Source organism: Stegodyphus dumicola, chromosome 11, assembly GCF_044657685.1.
Source record: "Stegodyphus dumicola isolate Sdum_Otavi_A_Nest chromosome 11, ASM4465768v1".
Taxonomy (NCBI): domain Eukaryota; kingdom Metazoa; phylum Arthropoda; class Arachnida; order Araneae; family Eresidae; genus Stegodyphus; species Stegodyphus dumicola.
In genome coordinates this window covers 93242335-93268015 of record NC_140778.1, presented here as the reverse complement: position 1 = coordinate 93268015, position 25681 = coordinate 93242335, and the positions used below count along the sequence as shown (strand labels likewise).

Sequence of the window (25681 nt, the reverse complement as noted above, 5' to 3'; positions counted from 1 at the left end):
CAATACTAGCACCTGAATCCCTTAATATAGGAATTTTATGACCATTTATGTAACCCATACTAGTATAAGGTAATAGAAATTTATCCTCTGGTTTTGCACTAATTCTGTTAAGATTAGCAGGAGATTCAGTCCTATTCTTAAGTTTTGGACATTGGGGCCTTAAATGTTGATAGGACCCACACTGTTAGCATTGTGGCGTCTTTCGTTTTTCATATTTATAATCTGAACGTGGACTTCTAGGTCTATGAAACAAGCTTTGCGTATTAAATCCTGATGACAATTTTTTTTCAGTTTTATTTTTATTATCTAAACTCAATTTACCTTGAGTTAGTGCATTGTATCTTTCTTTCTGCCGATCCACTACAGGCCTCTTTTGAAAGTTTCCGCAAACGTTTTCGTAGGCATCAAGTTTTTCAGCTAATTTTTTCGATGAAATCATCTCTACCCATTCATCAAGAAAATGATCTCGAATTTCAGGAGGAACTCGACGTTTAAGTTGGTCAAGCACCATCAAATCTAGCAACTGATCAAAAGTCTTAACTCCTAGACCAGTCACCCATTCTTTGCAATAATTTTCTATTTCATAATTGAAATCCACCCATTTGGATTCGGTACTTTTTGATGTTTCATAAATTTCTGCCTAAACTTTTCCGCGCTTAGTTTAAACCGTCTTAACAATAAATTTTTCACGTGTTCATAGTCTTTAGCTTTATCGGAGGGTTCTCTAGCTATTAACTGGGTTACTTCGTAAGGAAGTAGTCCTAGTAAATGAGATACAAATTCTTCTTTATCAATTTTAGCCCATTTTGCTTGCCTTTCAAACAATAGCAAATATAGACTGATATCTCCTTTCTTGTCATCGAATTTCTGCATAAGGTGACGCAGCTCCTTTTTCGGCCGGATCTGTCCGGTATTTTGAGACTTTGTCTCTGCTTCAAGTCTTAATCTCTCTAATTCATACTGTTCGTTCCTTCTCCGCTCTTCTGCTTCTTCCTGTCTCCTACGTTCTTCTCTTTCCTCCCTCTCTTTCCGTTCTTCTCTTTCCTCCCTCTCTTTCCGTTCTTCTATTATTGTGTCTAAAACTCCTTTGACGAAGACTTCATCATAATCTCTACTTTCAACAATTTTCTATTTTAAATCAACTATTTTCAAATCTGCAGTCACATGAACTCCCAGTTCAGCTGCGAGATTTTGCAAATCTTCCTTACGAGCTCTTCCTAAGTAAGACATTGTTTCTACGTTTAAAATTAACGAACACTGTGTTCCTTATATTTCCTCAAAATAGCTCAAAAATGAAATATTTAAATTATATGAAGTTCATTCTCTCTACCACATTAATTGTGATTAAAATAAGAATAATAACATAGAGCAATATAAATATCTACCGTCTGCACAACTAAAATGAATATTAAATATAATATCAAATACGGTAATAAAATAAGACAATTTAATATTAAATTGAAATAATAATCTGGTATCGCTAATATTGCGTTCAGTGATGAACTAATAAAATAAAGCAATTCTATATGAACAGGAAGTAATAATCTGGTATCACTAATATTATGTTCAGTGATGAACTAATAAAATAAAAATACGCATAATTATTCGATCTTGGTCGGTGCCTCCAAAATAATTATGACTGTAATGCTTCTCTGGCGATATGAAGCAACTCCAATGATGGAACACAGAAAAAAACTTTATTTAGCACTCAAAATGGCGACATACAAACAAAAAAGAGAAAACATATTCTATCGTTTAAAAATAAATTACATTCTTCATGCGAGAGTCGCACGAGGCACTCGAGTCTGGTTTCAAATATTGCCATTCACAAATACCTTAATGTTCATCTATTTAAATTATTTAAACTACAAGATTTTAATATTATTTAAAGCTGTTACAAGAGTATATATTTTTGTATTCTTTATTTTATTTCTGCCTGGCTGCAGGTAATCCATCCATCGTGACACTAGCTAAAAAAAATATGCATTTAAGGGCAACCTTGGAATTGACACCATCTGAAAAACGTATCTTCATGTCTTTTACCTTTTTTCCTCTGATCTCATATGTTCTGACCTTCTTATCATAGATCGTAATGCAATATATATTTTGTTTAAATTTTTTTTTACATTTTTTTTTTAGCTTGAGAGACATATTAGTCTCAAAGCACAATTTTGCATCGATTCACTTTAAATGTCTTTCATTGTAAATAACGCTGTTTCATTTTTTATTTCAATTTGCTGCCATTTGGCAAAATATTTTTAATCTTTCAAGTTTAATTTATGTGTTATTGATTAATAAACTAAGCTATTTTAGGAGCAATAGATGCAGTTCTTGAGAAGATTTTTTTCACTTTTTAATCTGATTGTTTGAAATAAAAATGCATTTAATTCATGGCATATCTAATTAAAAACAATAAATATTTTTTTAATTACATTATATATGTTTCTTCATTTTTCTTTAAATATACAGTGTAACATTCCCTTGTTAATGTAATACACCTGGGCCATCTCTATTGATAAAGTACTGTATATTCCAGAATATAACGTGCACTTATAATTTCAGACTATGTTTTTTAGTTTTTAGGTATGTTCACTGTATAACATGCAGCCTTTCCTTTACAAAGAAACCTGAAAGATACATGTGCGATGCTGTTATCTTTTGAAGTGGTTCATTCAAAGATTTTTCTCAGGCTTTTGAACAGTGGTAGACTGAATTGAGAAAGTGATAAGGGTGAATAATACGCATGTGGATAATGCCTGAGGGAGCAAGTAATTCTGCAGAGAGGGTGTGCACAGGAAGTAACAGGAATGTTATTTTAGGGTTTTGAGAAAAGGGAGATGTTATTCGAGGGGAGAATGCACTTCCAACCCAAATGAATTTGTGAAATTAGCTGTTAGATATTTTTTTCTTTCTTATAGTCATTTGAAGGCATGACGTTGAAGGGAAGGAAGGAAAGGAGGTCAAGTTCATCATGCCAGTCTATAAACAATGTGTGAGTGGATAATAAAAGCATGGAATAAAATTAAACCTGAAATTAATTATAATGAATTTAATTATAATTCAAAAGTCATTAAAAATGTAGGATATCTAACAGTCTAAACAAAAAAGGATTATTTATTTATGGATCAAGAAAAGATTGATGCTGAAGATGAAAGAGAATTCGATGATGTATGTGCCTGAAGATTTAACGGATAATGAATCTGGAACTTTTCATGTTATTAGATAAAGAAGTTTTTTTAAATTCATAAGGAATGTCATTTCTTTTAAACAAACATAATTTTAGACACATGTAAAAATATAATTTTTTTTTATGCTCATCTTTAATCTATAATTTTTATCTATAATTTAAATCTATAATTTTTATATCCAACATATAAAGCGCACCCATAAATTTTGATCTTATGCTGTGTATTAAAAGTACCCGTTATACGCCGGAATATACATTATATTAAACCTTAAAGCAACCCCTTTTGGGTGACTTAATCTGAACTTTTTTAGAATTTTTTTCTTTCTTACCTTTTTTCTTTTCTTTCTTTCTTTCTTTTTCTTTCTTTTTTTTTTTTAAATCAACATTGGTATGGTGTATCACGACAAATCTGATTTTTAAAAATTTATTTCGAGTATGTGATTCAAATTTTAATGCGATTTTGGAAAATTTTTTTTTTTTAAATTCACCAAAAAGTGGAGTTCTCCAGTTTATTGATTTTAATCTGAATTACCATATCTGATTTTAAGTTTATATTTAAATGTGTTTAATAATTAATATATGTTTGTCAACTTGTTTTGTTTTAGCTTATCATGACTGTATATGCTGATTACATAGCTCCTCTTTTTGATAAATTTACACCACTTCCTGAAGGTGCATTGCGAACTCGAATTGAAAAGTTAGCTGAAAGCATTGACTTTCCTTTGAAGAAATTATATGTTGTAGAAGGTAAAGCAGTAAAAGTTTTCTGATATTTAACTATAATTTTCATGAAATCAGTTTGCATATTATATATCTAGTCGCTTTTTCATCAAATTAATGAATTGGTGGAAGGTAAAATTTTGTACTTCCTGATTTCAGTGTAACCGAATTTTTTTTTAAGTTATTATAAATTTTATAATTTAAAAAATGCATAATCTAAATCTTTCTCTAAATTTTTTTGTGCCAATTTTCTGAAATACACAATGGACAGTTTTCTTATTTAAAATAAAAAAAGGCTCTTGTTTCTGGCTACACAAAAACAACATATTTTAGGTATATTTAATGTACACGTGTCTTTAATGGATGAAATTAAAAACAGGTTTTCAGAACTTTCATCTGAATTAAAAAAATTTCCAGTATTCGATTTTTCCCGCATACCTTTCTTTCTTTCTTTTCTTTCTTTCTTTTTCTTTTTTTCTTTTTTAATATATATATATATATATTTGACGAAATTGTAGTGTGTTCTTATTTGTATAGTTACTTAGCTTTTAGCAATGTATCATTCATGAAGTTTTACATTTAGGAAGTATGTGATAAAAACTTTCTGGATGTATTTAACGTGAAGTTGCATTATTTTATTTAAATTGCATTTTTTTGTTCTTATTGAAAGGTTCTAAAAGGTCTACTCACAGTAATGCCTACTTTTATGGATTTTACAAAAACAAGAGAATCGTATTGTTTGACACTCTATTAGAGGATTATACTCCTGCAAACAAAGAGGAGAAGAAAGAGGAAAACAAGGAGGAAGAGGAACAGGTAATTGTACTTTAAGCGAAGGAAACTTGTACTTTGCTGTTTTTGACCACAGTGCATTCATATATTCTGTAATCAATATCTGTCTTGTAACTGATTTATAACGAAATGTGTACAGTAATTCATTTACACTGAATACTTGTATTTTAGAAAATTTCATAATTCTTTACCAAAAATCTTTGAATATTATACTTGTTAGGGAAATATTATTTCTGTCTAGCAAATATTGTTTGTTATTTCATAGTTGTGGGTATAGTTCTGGTGGTTGCAGTAAAATAGAGATATTTTTTATATTGTTAACTAAGCACTGCTAAAAATGGAAAAAAATATATTAAACACTAGTAAGAAGTTATAAATTTTTCTAAATTGCTATTTGGCCACCAGTGGCTGAGTAGATAAGATTACTAAATATCATCACATAGACCCAAGTTCAAACCCATGTAAATGGTCTGATTTCATCAGCAGTTATCTGGTCTTCCTTGTACGTAACCTGAATATGTGCTAGTTGCCCTCTGAGCAGTGGTTCTCTACCTTTTTTGCTCTATGCATCCTTTTCATCATTTCTATGCATCCTTTTCATCATTGCTATCAGATCATTTTCCCTCCCCTTCCCCCCCCAAAAAGTTTGTTTAAATTTAGATTATTTTTTAACATGTTTTATAAATTAAACAAGAGAAAGTATAGAAAACGTTGATAAATGCCAAAATTTGAATAAAATGATTTTTTTATACTTGAAAATTGAAGATAAATCCTTAACAGTTAAATAAAAGGCTGGCCATATCCTCTCCTGAAACTGTGGAATTTACCCTCTGGTTGAGAACTTCTGCCTTAGAATGTGCTTCGGAAAGGATTCCTCTGCCTAGGCAGATAGCCCTCAAGTGCTTTGCTGTAATTAAGTGAAGAACAGGGTTCGGTCCTTAAAAGTCCTTAAGCTTCTTGGAATCAATTTTTCGTCCTTAAAAGTCCTTAATTTCAGAAAAATTAGGCAGGAGGTCCGTAATTTTAATCATCTGAAATTTCTCTTTGTTTTTACGACTGTCATTTTGAGTGTGAATTAGCATTTTGGAGGAATATTTTTGGCGATTCGCTGACAAATATGGTTATTTTTTGAATGGGTAAATGCATTCATGGGTTATAATTTGTTCCTATTTCTAATATAAATGGTGGAATTGAGTTTATGAGCAATAAGTCAAACATAAACATTTCAAAATTATTTCATTTTTTCTAATGAAGAGCTCTTAAACAACTTTTTGCTTTTGGGGATATAAATTCTTTTGTTTTCTTTTATTAAACGGTTCTAAATTTGATGATTTATCAACATTTTGGTGATTTTAAGATCAGTTTCTATAGGAAATTTTTAATTCAGAGATCTGGGAATTTTTTTACGATTCTTTTTTTAGAACATTGTAATATTGATAAATTTAATTAAAATAATGGCAATGTAATTATATTTAAGAAATAACATTAAAGTAAAGTATTTTTGTTTTTCACTGTCATATTATAAATTCCATTTTGGCCACTTATACAACATTTTGAATCTGAAAAGTAAGGAAGGCATAATGCTATAACAGCCCAATTTACGAAACATTTCGTAGCAATAGCAAAATAGCTATGTAATTAATTAAAAATGTCTTTTTAATTTTTTCATGGTAAGAGTTTTACCATTTAATTGTCTCAGAATATTCAGATTCACACCAATTTTCTCTATAAAATTAATTTTACATTTTTTGGCCTCCGATTTTTTTTTCCCCCAAATATTTCTGGCTTTTTGCTGTTACAGAATTGGTAGGAGTAATTTTTCTTTAGAATTTTAGACATTGCAGTGTGGAAAGTTTAGAAAGATTTGAAGGCAAGATTTATAGACCCATGATTCTAGAAAAATGTGACAAAATGAAAAATGTCTCCATGGTATTAACATGTAGTTTTACTTTTTGGAAGAATGTCTGGAAGAACAATGAAAACATAATAGTTGAATGTTTTGACACTAGAATCTTTTTCTTAACATTTTTTATCTTCCCTATATTTTCTCTACTTTTCACTAGACACAAGCATGGAAAATGTAAAAAAATGCTTCTAATCGTATCATATGGGAAGGCATTTATAAAAGAAGTTTTTTATTAATAAAGAAACTGAAAACTGACAATTTGAAAGATATCTACTATGTCTGAATGCATCATACAGAGGGCATCACTAGGCATTTTCCCACCTGATGAAATCTCTGTGGATCCTAAATTCTGCTGCTTGGCGCCTTTCTAAATTCTACTTCCAATGCCTGTTCTAAATTCTAAAAGTCTTGCCATTTCTAGATTTTGTTGCTCGGTGTGTCACTAAATTCTAAAAATTATGCCGCACCAGCTCCGTAACCGGACCTTACCATATATATTTCATATTTCTTCTGAATTTTCATATTATTAGAAAAATAAAATTAGCAGCCTTTTTTATACATTCTAAATTCATTTAGTTTTTTTAGAATAACAGAAATCTTTAATTAAATCCAAAAATTCTAAAATAAAAAGGAAACGTGGAAGAAAGAAACTGAATACATAAAGAGAAAGAAAATGTTTTTCAAAGATATGTACAGTTATTACTATGTAAATTTTCCAGTTGCTTACAATTTTAGCCTTTACTATAAAGTGAAATTAAATTGACCACTAGTCCATATTTTTAGTTCGAATTTAACTCTTGTTTAATTACATCACCACGAGCTGTAATTGACTTTGTTAGACTCAGAAACTAGTAAAAACTCATTGACTCAGAAACTAGTAAAAACTTTTTTTTTTGCATACTGAGACAAATTTCTAATTGCTAGAAAAGATGCTTAAAGAGAAGGAAATCTATATAAATTAGCCAAAATGTCTCGGAAGGCTTCAAATTAAAAAGATGCAAAAATATTTTGTTGAGTGTTGTCACTACAAAACATAAATGGTTTGTAGCTTTTAATGTGTAATTATCCTAATATCGTCGTAAGAATCAATGTCATAAATTACATAGATTTTAAATTGTGAAATTTTATTAGATTAGGATTTTAATAGGGCTTTTTTTAATAAATATTGTTAAAAAATAAATAACATTTGATAGTGCCCATGTAAATCCATAATGACTAAGGCAGAGTTGCCAACTCTTCTGATTTTCGACCGCTCTCCCGCCAACCTGATTTACAATATATTTCTCCCGACTTTTTCTTATTCTTAAAATTTCTCACGATTTTTATGAAACTTGGCTTAATGCTTTGTTATACAAAAAAAAAAAAAAAAAAAAAAAAAAAAAAAAAAGAAGTGATTTTGGACATCTGAAAAGCAATTGAATTTTTTCTAGATTATATCTAAAATAAAACCTTGTGAATTAGATAACTTTTGCTGCGCGTCATCTGGCATATATTAGCCAATGAGGAAAAGCAAGCTGTTATTTGGATTTTCTTTTGTTAATTTGGTCATTTTGTCCTGAGTTGTGCGAGTACACGTGCCTTCGGGAAATATTTTTAGAAATTATCATCTTTTGCTATGTCTGCGAGAAAGCGAAATACTCATGTACGTTTCAAAAATCGTACACAGTTGGCTTTCATTCCATTATTTCCTCAAGGAAAAAAAAATTTGCGATTTGTACCGCCTGTGGTTGCGATTTTTCGATTTCACATGGTGGAAGGGCAGATGTTCTCAAACATGTGCATACACAAAAACACAAGGACAACATGAGTTGTTTTGAAAAAAATGAAAAATTGAATTTTTCTTTGGAAACAAAGGACCAAAAAGTTATTAATGCAGAATGTCTGTTCTCTGCCTTTTTACTTGAGCACAACCTGCCACTATGCCACAGCTGAAAGAGGGGCAGCTTCTTTACCAATAAATGTGGGTGAACACATTGTTGATATTTATTATTATCTTGAAAGGAATTCTAAAAGGAAGGAAAAATTGAAACAGTTCCAACAGCTGCATAACAGCAGTTTACAATTAGAAAACTTGGATGAAGTTATAAAATCAGCTAGGATTGACACCCAGTGGAGTTTAATTAGAAAACTGAAAGATGCTGATGGAATTTTAAAATATAGTGAACTGTCTAGAATTATGTTGGCCATCTTGACAGTTCCCCATAGTAATGCAGAGTGTGAGAGGATTTTCAGTGTTGCGAAACCGAGGACTAAATTTAGATTTAATATGATGACACATTAGAAATGTGATGTTCATGTGATTTCTAATGTGATGACACATTAGAAAAACTTGTATTATCAAAAGCAGGCCTATGTGGCAATTGCTGTGAACAAAATTATGAAGTTTCTTTCTTAAAGAAAGCAAAATCTGCCACTATTTATAACATTTGTACGAAAACTGATTAAAGTGTTTTTTTGTTTTCTTAAACGATGCAAATAATAAAAATGTTTTTTATGTGTAAGGTATTTTTGTGTTGCTTGCATTTAAGAATTAGTTACTATTTAAAGTTAATTCATTATTAAAAACTATATTTTCGTCATTTAAAAAGTCTTTTTAACATTGTGAAAATTCTTCCCATTTCTTAAAAAAATCTGATTTTTGAGTGTCATAGGTTGGTAAGTATGCTAAGGTTATATAATACCTAATTTAATAACTATAACTGCTTACCCTTAAAAATTATCTCTGCATATTAAAGTGGGTTAACCCTTACCGTGGTCACAAGATAAAACACAAAAAACGTAAAAATTCATGTAAAACTTATTCTTTGCATCTAGTGAGACTTAAAATAATGCAAAACAACTTACCACCTCTGGTGCTTTAGTGAATTATTAGAACCTTAAAGTATATTAACTGTGTTACACCCCCTAGAACTCTACACGAAGCTACGACACTAACTCGTCAGACAAGAGCCCAGCTAACTTTCAAAACTTGCCAACCGTGCTTATATCAGTCCTTTCAGGTTTGTTCTGATCAGCAGGTCTCTTTCTAGGCAAGCAGGACGAGTCTTTTGTTTTGATTCATGCTGATTATGATTTTAGTTCTCATTTTAACCTGTCCCGCTTGACATAAAATCTACTTACTATTTTTTAATTTACTGAGCAAGTATGCAACAAAATAAGACTAAAAAAAAATTTAAAAATAAAGCTAACTGTTAGTAAAGCCTAAATAAAATGTCACTTATGTCACAAATATGTCCAATTATTATAAGTATAAAATATTTAAGGCTGCTTGATAAATTTCATAAATTTTATTTCATTCTCAAACTTATTAATAATTATGTTAAGTTTAATAATAATGCATCCTACTTGTGGATCTATTTTATTTTTAAGATGCTATTACAAAAGTGAAGTTCAGGCATAGATAATATTTTTAATTGAATTATTCAGTTTCCATTTGCTCATAGGTCCTTAATTTTTTCCATTAATGTTCCTTAAAAGTACTTAATTTCCGTGTGCAGAAATGTGTACAAATCCTGGAAGAAACACCATGTAGCTCTGTTTAAATTAACATTTCATAATTATTGAATTTTTCATTATTATACTATTTTGCTGGTTCTGGTGGGCTTTGTGTATAAATATACTGTTAGTATGTTTCCATATTAATACGTCATATGCAAAGTTAAGATTTTATATTCTTTGCCGAAAGGTATTCTATCGTGTAAGTTTTGCCTTTTTAATAGTATTCAGTTCTTAATTTTTTTTTCACTTGAGAAAGTTTTAAAATTATTAGTCGAAATGGGCCTTTTCCTTGAAGGACTATTGTTTTCATTTTGCTATTTTGCGTTGAATCACTATAAATGTCCGTTTCGCTTTTCAAACTGTTGCCACCAAATGTTAGAGTCCTGCATTATATTTCAAGAAATTAAACAATGAAAAATCTGCATAAATGTATGTATATTTCTTGCATTCTGATAAAACAACGGTATATAGAACTATCGAATTTTGAATGATGTAATCCTGCTGCAAATATGGTCATGTGGAAGCCCAAATTTGGAATTTGTTTTATTCTCGATTTCCTATTTTGTAAATCTTTAACGAATATCTGATCAACAAACTCAAGGATTTCAAAGCGAGCCATGGCAAAGTTCTACCGAAAAAATTTTTATATCTCCAGTGCATGAGACTGCGTATCAGAAATGCTAAAGATAGGCTCAATTTAAAACTATTTTGCGATGGTGCTCTTGAACTGAATTTTATGGTTTAAGTGTGAAGAGCGTGATATTTAATAAATAAAAGTAACAGACAAAATGCTAAAAAAAGCCTCTTTTGATGTAATTTAAAATCTAAAACCTTTCAAATTTTATTTATTTTTTATTTATTTATTTATTTATTTTTATTTATTTATTTATTTTTAATGCTGCAGTTTAATTTATCATTGCAGAGAGGTTAAAAGTCTATTTGATGTCATTTTCCTTAAGAAATTTAGTTGATTCATTCAGTATTTCCAAAGATAAATCATGTGAAATTGCTGCTTGTGTTGATAATTGAGCTAAGAATGCTAGGTACTTGCATATTAGCTTGTCGGTTATGCAACTGCCTGTTAGCATCATTTACAGATGAATGACAGAATAACATACTCTTAACCTCTATACTTTCTTTTGATTGATTCTCGAAAAGCCATTTTTTGTTTTTTGAACTAGGATTTAAATTAAATTTTATTGCTTTCCTCCCCAGCAGTTGGGGGGGGGGAGATAAATTTAGGATTTGCCTTCTAGAGAACAGTAGTCAATGGCTAATTTTTTAAGTTATAGGATCCTATCATCAAAAAAGCAGGTAATAATGGGCACAATATGACTCATCTGAGTGGCCGAACGGTAAAGTCGCTACTCTGTTATTTCAGTGCAGGGTTCAAATCCTGGTGAATGGGATGGCTGCATGGGCCTTTTGTGATTTTCCTCATGTGGAACATGTATATGAGCTAGTTTCCCTTAAGAAGTCCTCAATGAAGGCATCTCTTCCCTTAGGCAGATAGCCCTCAAGTGCTTTGCCATAATTAAAGAAATATATACACACAGTATCTTGGATTAAAAGGTGTGAAAGCCTTCAAAGTCTGCTTGTAACACCATCTAGCCACAATTTCCTCCAAGCCAAATTTATGATACTGTAAGAAATTGACATGAGAGTCACGGAGTGTGAATTTCATAAGCCCCTCCTCCCGAATTTAAAATTTCCATTAAAAGTACTTTGAAACACCTCTGAAAATCGTTTATTGTAACTTGAGTGTTTGTAACTCAAGATGCCATTCATTGCCCCAAATGATTTTCCCTCAGATAATTTGTGAAAATAGTTGTTAGCAGTCCAAGTATCCACTGTACATCTATTGGGTTTTTATTCTACATAGACATCCTTGCATGTAGGCTGGTTTTGTATATCTTCATCCCACTTCTGCTGCAGTCCATGAAAAACACAATTATTTTCTGGAGTTCTTTGTTGTCACCATCTCACTTTGTAAATTTTGTGAAAAGATTATAATTGCTAGATAATTGTCTAGGCTATAGACTAAGTGTTTCCAAGTTGTCTACTGAAGGTTCTGAAGCAGTTGTGTGGACGTGCTAACATATGCCAGGTACTGATTGTTACGGGGTTAGATACCACAGGTAGTTCCTATTGTTCTGAATTGGCTGTCTTCAATCTTAGTATTTTATGGTACATATTATATAGTAATGAGAAATACAGCATGTCTGTCCCTGATTAATATAATCATCAAAGAAGGTCTACTTTGCTTTCTTTGATTTGGTGAGAAATGTAGACAAAGTTGATGTCCAATGGAGTAAGCAATCCAGGTGTTATCCCTGTCACAATATGAGTAAGCAATCCAGGTGTTATCCCTGTCACAATATAGGGAAGAGAGAGAGTCATCTCTCCATTTGCACTGCATATCAGAAATCTGTTCATCTCTATGTGGATCTTGGCTTTTCTCTCATGTTTCTTGAGGAGCATATATGATGTGTAACTGAAATAATAGGTAGGATGGATACATGCAGAAACTGTACATGCATCAGTTGTGAAATAGCTATTATACTGCATGATTAGCTTGTCTGTTTTTATCTATATTTAATGTACTACATTATGTGTAAATAATTTCTTTTTCTTTTCAGGCTCGTAAAAAGACAGGATGCAATGATGATGAAGTTGTGGCTGTTCTCGCACATGAACTTGGGCATTGGAAGCTTAATCATGTTTTAAAGAATTTGATCATAGCACAGGTAAAATTTAGGATGTAAAATGATCAGTTCTTTTTAATATTAAATATTCTGTTCATTAAAAGGCGTTTAACTGAATTTATAAGGCTCACAAACTGAGAGTGATCTGAAACTCTTAATATATCTGATGCTTGCATATAAAAAATCTTTAGAATTGATCTCTAGTTTAACGTACTGACTGCCATACGTGCTGAAGTGCCAGAATGGTGTCACTTTCTATGCTGGCAATTCTATGGGATGTTGGTTCGTTATCATGAAATGTATCCTTTATTTTTAGTGCGACATAAAAATTTGAACGAAGGGCTTGTTTAGGCACATTAGTGAAGAGTTATTATGATTTTTTTTTTTTTCTTTTAACGTGCAAAGTTTTCAGATTTTGTGTTTGAATTTTTTTATGTGCATTTTTAAAACTGGTAGATGGTACAAGTGTGGCAAGACACAGCCCAAGAAAAGGAAAGTAAATAAAAAATTAACTGATGCTGAAATATTAGAATTATTAGGAAAGAGTGTCCCTGTTTGATTACAGCTGGGACCCTCTGAGTGAACTGGAAGTAGATAGAGATATTGTGGTGCATACCATACAAATGTTAGATTCTGAGACAGAAGACAACAATGCACCTCATCAGTTACAGAGGATCATGCACAGACATCACGTATGAGTCCTGTGGACTGCTCAGACAAACTAGTTTGCTTGAACTACTGTGAAATATAATAGTACAAAGTCTTTAATCTGGACTTGTCGGAACTTCTGCGATTCCGGATTATAGATCATCGATTTAAATCTGGTAAGATATCATGCAGAAATTATAAAATAAAAAATATGAAACCGTAATTTATGAAAAAAGAGCAATTATGATCTAAAGGGTGTCAAAATTTACCCCCCCCAAAAAAAAGAGCTTAATATTTATTTGTTTACTTTATTAAACGTTTCTTACAATGTAAGTTGTTTTAAGTTGCTTCGTTTTATGTGCTAATACTTTCTCTTTAATTCTATAAACAGACATAATTTTTTGTTCAGTTACAAAGTTCCTCTGTTCAAGTCCTGTAATTGCTGTGCCGGGAATACCGACTAACTTGTCAATTGAAATTTTTTCGTTTTCACTAACCTCTCTGTCATTTTCTTCATGCCTTTATAAATTTTTTGCAGCAATTCCCTTTTTTATTTGATGGACATCAAAACATGCTTTTGCTTTGTAGATCCTTTGGCAGCTCCAGAATCGGAAACTCTTTTTGACATAACCGAAAGTTAAGCTTACTTTTTATAAAACTGCTCTAACAGTCTGCAAAAAATAATAAGCCGGATCCAATTAGAAGATTAAGGAACAACACAATCTGCAACATTAACTGAAATAGATAATACAGTATTTCAGCCTAGCTTATACTGTCTGTTGTACATTAAACACACATCCGTAAAGGTATTATGCACATGCACAGAAAGTTTGTAGTTTTGAGGTCCAGATTATAGATCATTCCGGATTATGGACGTCCGGATTAAAGACTTTGTACTGTATAAGTGATAATGTCCTAATGCAGTACTGTTTTCTACAAAAATGACATTTAGTTACAATAAGTTTATAATTTGTGTATTCATTTCATGCTTTCCTGCTATATCAATTATGCATTATATATAATTTACTACGCTATATAGAGTTGCCATGCTACCTGGTAAACCAGAAAAAGTCAGGGAATTCGAAAATTTACCAAAAAATACAGGGAATTTAAATATTTTAGTCAAAATCTGGAAAAGTCCGGGAATTTCGTACGGCGATCCTTAAAAAAAGAATGTTTTTCTGTGACGTTGGAAGCCACAACTTTCTAGACGAGTTATGTATCGCTTGACGAGTTATGTATTGTTTCATGACGAGTTATGAAAGACTCACATGTGCAGTGCATGTTGAACTAAAGAAAATATGTATTCTCCGATAAAACAAAATCGGTTTAATCCTAGTATACGGTACTGTGGAGGTTAGAATAGCCTTCATGTATTCTATTCTAACCTCCATATGGCACATATGGGATTTGGTGACATTTATAATGAGCCAGGGTTCGTAGCAGTCCTTACAAGTGCTTACAAGTCCTTATATTTGAAAATAAAATATAAAGGCCCTTATAGGTGCTTACTTTTTCTTTAAACAACCTCTTTTTTTTTTGTTTTTAGTGCTTTTTTTTAAACGTGCATCCCCCCCCCGTACCAAAGCCAAAACTAAATAAACAACTTTTCTTCTTTATATGGAACATCAGATGGTGAATCATACTCCCGGAAATAGCTTTTCCCCCTTTCTCTGCATCAACATAACGTATGGTGCGCGCGAGAATACAAACAGGTGCACGTCGTTCTATTGGTCAAAGAATTGCGAAAACCATAGAAAATTCCGGTACATTCAGTTTTCATGTCACCCAAATGCTACACACGTTTGAATTTCTATCAAGATTTTAATAATTTACATTCTCGTTCCGCATGGTCAGTTCATATTCCTGTTTATTATGAGCGTTGTGCTTATATTATGAGCATATGTATGAATATTTATAATAATATCGTTGCAGTAGCTGCTGAAGTGTAGATAAACTTCCAAAAATGGTTTTATTTTTACATAGATTAGCTTTCTAAGGAATAATATTCGGAATGGCTTAAATAAAAGGAAAGTAATCGAATAGTCGCAATAATTTCTTTTCTTATTTATTTATTTATTTATTTTGGCCAATATATTATACAGTACGGAGGTTGGAAGGTTCTCCCCTTTCTCCGCAAAATCTCTAATATTGAAGCACCAGACTTTTTTTTTTTTTTTGTCACTGTTCAATCTGGATTGAATAGGCGAAGAATGATTCTATTCCGGAAATTTAACGGTATGTTCAAAATTAGAATCAAAAGCACCCCAGATTAGTAAGTCTCTTTTCCTTTATTTAGTTCTTTATTCTCCGAATACCGGCAGCTGTTGATTCCGATTGCGTAATATCACGTATGGAAGAATTACGCGGCACATATTGCACAATAACGTTTGCGGTATCTTGCAGAAATAATTAATTTTGATGTTCATCTGAGATTTATTTATGAACACTTAAAAGAGTTTTACTGTTCTTTCTAAGCAGAATATTTCTCAATTTCGTTGGTCTATTTTTGTATGATGCACTTATCGAAATGTCAAAATCATTTATTTAGCCGAGAAATCTAAGGAACGGCTACAATCTATCCCCCCCTTCCTCTTTTTCCAGTTACGCTCGACCATATGGAATATTCGGCAATTTCCGAGTATGCGGGTTAGTTAAGCTTTTACTGTTAAAGGATGACTGCATGAAGCAATTTCCCGTCTCCTGATTTCAGAAATGTTCCTCATTTTTACTTAAATTACTTTGCTTGGAATATATGTTTAGGGAGAACTTTTATGCAATGAAAATTTAGAAAATCTTCAGAATTTTGATTCAAGTTAAATTATTTAAATATTAATATGAGTGGAAAAATAAATTGTATTTATTATTAGGTGCCAAGCGAATGCAATTAATATGGCTTATTATTATTATTTATTTTCTATATTTTGACCTGAAATTTCATCATTAAATCTTGTTATATAGTTTAGATCTGCATAGTTTTTTTTTTTTTTTTTTTTCTTTCATTGTAAACTAATTCTGTAAATTGAACTGTCATTTAAAATAAAATAAAAAAAATAGTTAATTGTTTTCCATGGTTGAGGGAATGCTCGTTCTCTTAATAAATATTGCATTGCTCATATTTTAAATTGCAGGTCTAATTTTTCTTTTAAGGTTATGCAGTTGTGTATAATGTAACTAGACAGGTGCTTATTTTTTTTCTTAAAATGTGCTTGAAAAGTGCTTATAGGTGCTTATTTTTTTTAACTAAAATGTGGCTATGAACCCTGTGAGCAGTAAACGGGTCATTTTGGTGTTGGCGACACTTTTCAAAATAGTGCCGAGGATGTAACAGAATACTAGAATTTTACTGTAAACTCTTTTTAACCCTTTTTTTTTCACAAATGGCTTATTTGTCTTTTGGCAGTAAAATAAAATAAAAAATAATAAAAATAAATAAATAAATAAATAAAATAAAAAATAAAAAAATAGTAATCAGTCACCTAGGTTAATCATTTAATATAGCTATATTTGACAAAATATAGTTGATTATTCTAATTCAATTTTTAAATAATTATCTTTATTTTAATGTTATTCGTATCATTTAATGTTGCTTCTTTCCTCTAAATTTATTTATTATTAGTAAATAATACTTTCAAATTTCAGGAAATTTTCTCTGGCATAATCCTGGAACTAATTTCAGCAGTATGACATATCATCGTGAAATTTAATGCACATATTTTTTGCTTATGTACTTGCAAAATAAATATAAAATACCTGAATTTATTTAAAAATATCATTTAATAGATTTTTCTTTTGTTTAACTGAAAAAATAAATAAATAAATAAATAAATAAATCCAGATTAGGCAGATTCTAATCTCAATCTTCAGTGGAGAAAACACCTATTATAATTATAATAGTTATGCTTTGTGTATTATATAAGTCATACGTAAATGGCAAATTTTTGTGTTTTTAAGTGGTTCCATAATTAATTTACGTCTTAACACAGCCAACGTGCATTATGCGGATAGACTGGAAATTTCTTAAAACACACCTGGAAAAGTCGGGGAATTTCATTCTCCTGTTTGAGTGGCAACCTTGATATAATCTTTAGAGTTGAACGTTTTTGGAATAGTAGGATTAATTCAACAATGCCAAGATCCGTATTTTGTGCTTGTTATTTAAAAAGATTTGATAATTTTTCATAAATATGACTTCTTATTATCTATGTTTTATTTGCTTTAAACTGTGGCTTTATGCAGTATGTCAGTCCTGCTCAAATGGGGTGGAAACTTGGTCTCTCTTCCATTTTTAACTGCAAAAGGAATATTTCCTCTAAAAAGTAGATTTAAATTATTTTATTCCTCTTATTTTTAAAATTAAGCAATGAATTATTAATGTAAAATTCCCACATTAATGGGGAAAAAATCATTTATCAACTGCTAACAAAAAACTTACCCGTAACAAATATTCAAGAGAGAGTTGTTGTCTTATATGAATAGTTGCTTTGCATTGGAGATCCTTTCTGGACTAATTATCTGGACACAACTAGAAATCTCAAGACCTAGTGTAACTTCCTACAAAAAGTTTGTGAAATTGAGGAATTAGGTCTAATTGATCGAATACAAGAAATTTGTGCCTCTTATGGACGATTCTAAGTATTTTGGCAGAATGCCAAACAGTGTTGCTTTTACCATGGTTGAAAATACCTGTTAAACCACTAGTGAAGTTCTCATGGCCTGCTCACTTCTTCCTATGCTGTACAGCATGTAATCTGGGTGTCCATTTCATATTGGATTTGTTAAAAACTCCACAAACTTGTAATGCCTAATTTTATTGTTTTTAGCTTTGAAACAAAAAGGTATTTTCAAAATTTTCTCTTTAGATTTGAATGATAAGTTAATCATTTTATGATGTTAATATCCTGATATTATTTTAATATTGGTTTTGTCCTTCTTAGGTAAACTTTTTCCTCTGTTTTGCTGTATTTGCATTGCTATACAAAAATCAGTCCCTGTATGCTGCCTTTGGTTTTTTCAATGAGCAACCTGTCATCGTTGGTCTCCTGGTCATTTTCCAGTACGTGTTTTCACCATATAATGAGGTGAGTATTTTAGTTAAATTACTCATTCTAAAATTTTATTTAATTGCTTAAGTATTATTTTATATACTTGTTATTTTTAAATCTTAAAAAAAATGTCATGCTGATCCCTTTTAATCAGTTAGAGATTTGTTTGTCCTCATAACAAACTGAATATCTGATGTCTAAAGAAATTAATAGTGGTAATTAAATATAAAATGAATATTGAGTTTCATTTTAAAATTTGCTAAATTTATACATTTAAATTTTTTGAGTGAAGAGTTTCTAGAAAAATTCACTAAGGCTGACTAAGTCTTTCTAAAAGTTTTGGTCTGTTAAATTGTATTATTTTACTCTGGTTTTATTATTTAAACATGTTTATTACATCTTGCAATCGTGAGAAACGTAAAATGTTTACCCTTCAACTGGCCTTATGCTGGATGGTTGTCAGATACTTACCTTTTACTGAAAAGTAAGTTCTTTAATTCATGGGCAAAATAAGGAAAATGATAAATGATTTAAGAATGTCAGTGAAAATAAACTTTAGGATTTTACACATTTGAAAAAAAAAAAAAAAAAAAAAAAAAGGAAAGAAAGCAAATAAAGAGTTGTAATATTCCTTAACCTCTCCAAGAAAGTTTTTTTTTTCTTTTCCTTACCTCATATCTGTTCAGGATTTGAACCCAGCAGCACCCGAGTGGAGAAAAACTGCTGAACACTGGTAGTTTGAGCTAGTATTCCAGTTTCCCTTAGAAGGTGCTTCACGAAGGCACCCCGTCTCCATAGGCAGAGATAACCTTTCAGATCTTTGCTGCAATCGAAATAAACGAAAACCTGATTCGATTTTGTCCAACTATATTTCTCCTCCATTATGTGATTATAAGTTATACGTTATATAATTGTGATCGTAAGTTTATTATAACTATATTAACTAACTTTTTTTGACCATCAAATGTAATTCTTAGCTCATTAATTTTATTTTGAAGTACACAAACAAAATATTTATTATTATCGATTGTATATTGTTACAAATTTATTTTTGTGGGATGGGTAGTTTTCATAGATCCGATATTTATTTCAGTTTAGAAACCCAATTTATTTTTTTAATCATTTAGTTGCAAGTTTTCTGTACTTTTTTAACAGCAGTGAGTAAAGCAGAGTAAATTATTTATAGTTACATCATCATCATATTTTGTAGTAAATGCAAAAAATTATTCAGTTACTCATATTTTCTTTGAGTTCAGTATTTATGGAAAGGTGGGGAAATTAAGAGTTGAAGTCCTGTGGGAATCCTGCATTTTATTGTTTAGATTTGTAATTGTGTAGTAAAATGAGTGATTTAAATGCAATAAACACTTTAGAAGCTTTGGTTTAACTACTGCAAATTAAAATGTATAAAAATTATAAAAAAATCACAAAAAATGTATCAAATTCAGAATTTTTATGAATATTTGTAGGATTACTGTAATTCAAGTTGTGTTTAATGTCATACATTATGTACTTGTGTACAAAATCCTTATTTTTAAAAATGTATTTTGGTAGATTTTTAAAGATTTACATTGAACCAATTAATATGGTTACGTGAATTAAATTATTTTTGTAAATGAAATGTAAATGTATAAGAAATATCACTATATACAATTTCATATTTTTTAGGTGCTATCTTTCTTAATGACTGTTCTTTCTCGTCGATTTGAATTCCAAGCAGATGCCTTTGCTAAATTACTTAACAAAGCAGCTGACTTGCGCAGTGCTTTGGTGAAGCTAAACCGTGATAACTTGGGTTTTCCTGTGCATGACTGGTTATTTTCTGCATGGCATCATTCCCACCCACCACTGCTGCAGAGGATTCGTGCACTCGGAAAAATTGATTGATGTCAACATTTGTACTATTCCTAATTTGTGTGTCTGCTTAATGTATAAATAAAATGTTCTTTTTTTATGTCACATTTCATTTTATTAAATATTTAAAGGAAAGCATACTCTGGGAAGGGGAGGAACCCATTCTGTAGGTACTGTATGTACACTGCATAAAAAAATCTGATGTGTACACCACATGACTTCCTTGTACGGAATATTAAATTATACGCATTTTTCCTTGCATTTCATTTAAACTTATTGGGTTGAATTAAATCTACTTCGCCGACAGCGCATAAACCACAGTAGAATAAATGCATTATTTAAAATTCACTCTAGTATTTGCTTACCATAGCGACACTCTGGCACTAGATTCACTTAACAGTATTGTATTTCGTTCATATTATAATTCATAATGCACAAAATTTATATCATTTAAAGAATAGAATTATCTAATCGTTGCCACATGTTCTATTCAAATACTATAATAAAGCTAGAATGATGTATAAAAGAAATTAAGCAAACAAAACAAAAAAGAAACAGTTTTTCACAGACGATTGAGTATTTCTCATTCAATTAATTCAGTTCTCACTTCGCGAGAAGGCAAAAATACGTAAAAACTCAAAATATCTGTATTAAAAATTACAAAGTAAATCTTAAACACTTATTTCCTTGAAAAAATTCCAGAAAGGATTAAGCATGATTTAATTGGCAATAATAAATGAAGGCGTTATCTTTGTTGTTGCAAAGCTAAGTTTCTCTAGATTGGCAACAAATCCACTAGTCTGCTGTTTCAAATGTAAACAATCAGTGGCCACCAAAAAGAAAAGGCTTAGCGACACTTAAACAATTTTAAAATTGTTGATAATTCTAAAAATCTTGCATACAGGTTTACTAAAGGCATAAAAACCTTAACTGGAAGATAAAAACAACATAATTCAATCCTTTTTAAAGCAAAAAATGCACAATTTGCAGACATATAAGAGTAAAGAAACTGAGATCACTGAGCGGGGTAACAGTGAATATATATATAAATATATTTCTATACGTTTGGTGCGGCTGATTGCAACCAAAATACAAGGTGCACATCTATATGTTATGGCAGTCCTTTATAGAAAATCTCAACGTTCTGAGGCTACTCGTTTTTGAGTTATGCGAGATACATATGTTCGTACAGATGCCAGAAAAATTCTCTTCAGAATTAAATTTAAAGCAGTTTTATAATTTTTTTGGTGGAAACGAGTCTTTTATTCTGTCCTTACATAAGATATCACGCAAAAACATTGTTAAATTGCATTCGATAGCGGTCAAAATGGATATTTTCGTTGAAATATGCTGCCTGAAACTTTTCGCGATTACAATACTTCCTTTTTTCTTCGTACAAGGAAATAAAAAAGGACAGTTATCTCTTCCATTCTACTGGGCCGACTGATGAAATTCAATTTGTGTTTTTCATGTCTTGAAAGCACGACTTAGGATATTAGATTTATATATAGCCTTGTTCTAATATAGGCATTTTGAAAAAAAAAAAAAATCTGACCTTTTTCTGATATGACATGCCAATTTTTTTGCATATTTCAATTCTACTCAAATTTTGCCAAACTGCCAAGTTTTTAAACAATTAGCTGTTAAAATTTTAGCTCCTCAATGTTAATTGAATTTCATATATATATTTATAATGTAATGAATTTGATATGTTAATACCTTTTTATTAAACTTATGTGATTCTTCCTTCATATTTAAAAATTTAGGTTTTTTTTCAAATAAAAGTTGCCTATTTTATGTTTTATTTTTAAATTTGTATCTTTAAATAATTTTTATAAATTTTTCAAAAAACTTATAAAAGTTCTGTCATCATCTTAAAGTAGATGTATTTCTAAGCACACCTGCAAAAAATTATAGTTTTTTATTCAAACTTTCCTAAGATATATGTTAATTTACGTTTTTGCACGTTTTGAAATTCGGTGTATTTATTATACTAATTCCAATTATTAATTATACTAATTCTAGGATTGCATTTTTTAGAATAAGACAATTAGAATTCTCATTAACATTCTTTAGCTGCTCATGAACTTCAAAATTCACAAGAATATAAAAATCACTTCCATCAATAATCAAATTTTGAACATAGTTCGAAGATTTAGTTATGAGATATATAAGACTATCAAAAGATATACAAGTGATCAAAAAATATTTTTCATTTGGAAAAAATGGTAAAGGTTCCTTGCCATAGTGCTCCTGCATGTACTTGCTAAAAAAGCAATGGTAATGTACACCAGTACTCTTGAGTTTGAAAATTGCCCTTTAATGAAGGAATTTTTAATTGTTTTTGGTGTTACTTGATTCCGAGCAAGTGAAATCATGCTCATAACCTCAAGAATATTTAAATTTTCCTTGTGTAAACTCTATTTTGAAGGACTGTTTGAACTAAACTTTGCCTGTGGAATATTTTCAAATTCTTAATGACACCCAGATCTAAAGGTTGTATTACACTAGTACAATTTGTCGGGGAAAAATAACTTTCACACTTTGTAAGAAATATGTTGTTTGAGGATGGACGGTACACTGATCCATAAAAAGTAAAAATTTGCTGGGTTTTTTTTTTTTTTTTATATAATATAGTTGCGATTCTCATAGTTTAATCTATTTTCTTAAGCCTATTCTGCAAAAATGTCCATAGTCATTCATCCTTTTTTTATTTGCTTTTATATTCTAATGGCAAAACTAACATGCTTGAAGCACTTTTTTTTTTTTACTTTCCTATAACTAAAGGAGTCATTTCTTCCATACCATCAACATTTGCAGAAAGTAAAGTGAGACCTGCTTTATTTTGCTTAGTTCCATGATACTGGTCACCTTTAGGGTTCTTGCAGGCATAAGTTTAAAGAAAAATGCAGCTCCATTAAAAGTGTCTTTTAACCCTTTGAGGTTAGGTGCATTAAAAAAAATTTTTTTTTCTGAAAAAAAATAATTTTTCACATAGGTAACTAGCCTCTAATACAATGTTATTTCATGGAAAAAACAACAACAGGTAAACCTTTAAGGTAATTCATGACATGGTGAGATACTGCTTGTCCCACCGTGCACCTAGAGCAGTAAAATGGCATCTTTGCCATTGCGTAAATTCTCCTAACATGCTTATCGAAAGTGCTAGTTTTAGCAATCAATTGAGAATGCAAGATATAAAAAACGTTTTTGAATAATTATCTAGAAAATATTGATCATATTTACAAAATAAAACATAATTTTTTAAAAAATCGCTCTCTGTACGACTTTTTGGATATTTTTTAATGATTTCATAATAGGTTTGAAACAGAGACGATTTTCACTCCAGTACTTTATTTGCTACAGGTTTGAAAAGGAAGATATTTAGAAAGCCGTTATGATTTACATTTCACCTTTCTTTCCTCTGCTTGGGATATTTTTCTATAGTGAATCACACTTACATTTTACATTCAGTATTCAATGAAATTTCATGTTACAGAGTTATACTTTCATTTCTTTTGGAAAAATACTAAATATTTTTCAAGTTTTAACACTATTGCAATTCATTAAAAAATATAAATTTGCATTATCAGCATGTAAAATGAGCATACTTGAATTTAAAAATATTTGAATGGTGCTGCCATCTAGTAGCAGCAATTCTACATGCGCCGTGGGACGTATTTGGTCCCATCTTTTAATTTCAACCATTTTTAATTAATATATATGAATTTAAGTAATAATTTCTTTAGAAAAGAAAAGAAACTTTTACATAAAAATATTCATTCTAACACCGAAAGTTGTTCAGACGATTTAAATCGCAGTAGAAATAAAAACTGCTTCAAAATTAAACACACAAAGAATTATTTTACATTATTACCATGAATAAATACTAGTAGAGAACTAAAAGGCATAAATGTATGCATTTTAAATGGAATTTTGCAGCGTTCATCTGGGAGATAAAAAGGGTTAATTCATATAAATCTTTTTTGGTGAATAAATTTTTGAACCGCTCTTCAACTGGCTCACCTGGAACACTTTTTGATTTTCCATTTATTATTATTTTTTCTTTTTCCAATGGCCAATTGTGAACAGTTGCAGTGTAACCCAGGCAATTAATCTATACAAGGCCAGATGTAATGGTCTCTTTATTATGGATTATGGAGCCACCTAATAGACCACCATCGCCTCCTATGAAGAAGCGAACAGTTACAACCATGCCTTCTCCGGGATTCGAACCCAGGCCCTTCGGTATCGCAGTTAGGCTTCCCTAAGCACTATACCATCTCGGCGGCATTTTTTAAATTTTATTTTCTATTTATTATATGATATGAAATTCCATGTCGCAATCTAAATTTATGCAGCCATACAATTGAAAAGCAAGCATCCTCAACATTTAGTCGAAGTGCTATTTTATTTGACTTCTTGATTAACGTGTCACCATTCATTAAAACAGGGTTTCTTAAATTTTTTTCAATCGCGACCCTTTTTTATCACTGAGATTTTGTCGCTACCCCAGGACCCTATAATATTTACGAAAGTTTTGTGGGATCCCATAAGTATTTCGTAAATCAGAAACACACATGTGTGAAAATATCAATTTTTTCACTTGTACTGTAATGCATTATTGCAGTTTTAGGTCATTAACTTAAATTCCTAATTTTAAAACATAGAAGAATGTGAATTGTTTAAATAAGTAACAGACGAAATGGCAACGTCACGTGCAAAGCATGTAAAATGAACGTTTCTATTATAAAAAGAATGCGTCGAAACGTTTTCCTTTTCACCTTGTCCATATTGACATGTTTTTACCTATTTCCAGATACATTGTGTAAAAGTATTTGGTAATTGTAAAATTATTATAACAAGTTAAAGAAATATAAAAACTGCTAAATTTTTGGCGACGCACAGTTTAAGAAACGCTGCATTAGAATATTGGATTGAATGAAATTTGAATCAATGAATGAAATGATTAAAAAAAAAAAAAAATCATTGAATGAAAAATTTTACAAATCAACCTCAGGAAAATATTCATTATACGTAATTCATTCATTATACGTACGTAATTTCTTTGAAGGACTCCGTCCACATATTTGTGCTTTTTCTTGAACTTATCTTCCTGTCACAATCGCTTTTAGTGTTCTCACAAGCTGCCCAGCCAGTATAGTGGTTAGGAGAGCCGACTGCGATACCAAAGGGTGTATTGGTGTATTTAATTATGGCAAAGCGCACTAAGGCTATCTGCCTAAGGGGAGGGATGCCTTCGTGGAGGACTTTCTAAGGGAAACTGGCTCGTATACACGTTACGCATGGGGGAAAACCACGAAAA

The 25681-nt window shown here is 30.7% G+C and overlaps 1 protein-coding gene across 1 annotated transcript in view; it reads left to right on the top strand.

Moving 5' to 3' along the window:
- LOC118204704 (CAAX prenyl protease 1 homolog) overlaps nt 1–20455 on the top strand; it is a 40850-nt gene extending 20395 nt beyond the window's left edge. The window contains exons 6-10 of the mRNA XM_035377002.2: nt 3793–3934; nt 4578–4723; nt 12743–12850; nt 18394–18537; nt 20170–20455. Coding sequence (XP_035232893.1) covers nt 3793–3934; nt 4578–4723; nt 12743–12850; nt 18394–18537; nt 20170–20388 — 759 coding nt within the window. The 3' untranslated portion in view covers nt 20389–20455. The remainder of the gene's footprint in view (nt 1–3792; nt 3935–4577; nt 4724–12742; nt 12851–18393; nt 18538–20169) is intronic.
- Nucleotides 20456–25681: the final 5226 nt, after the last annotated feature.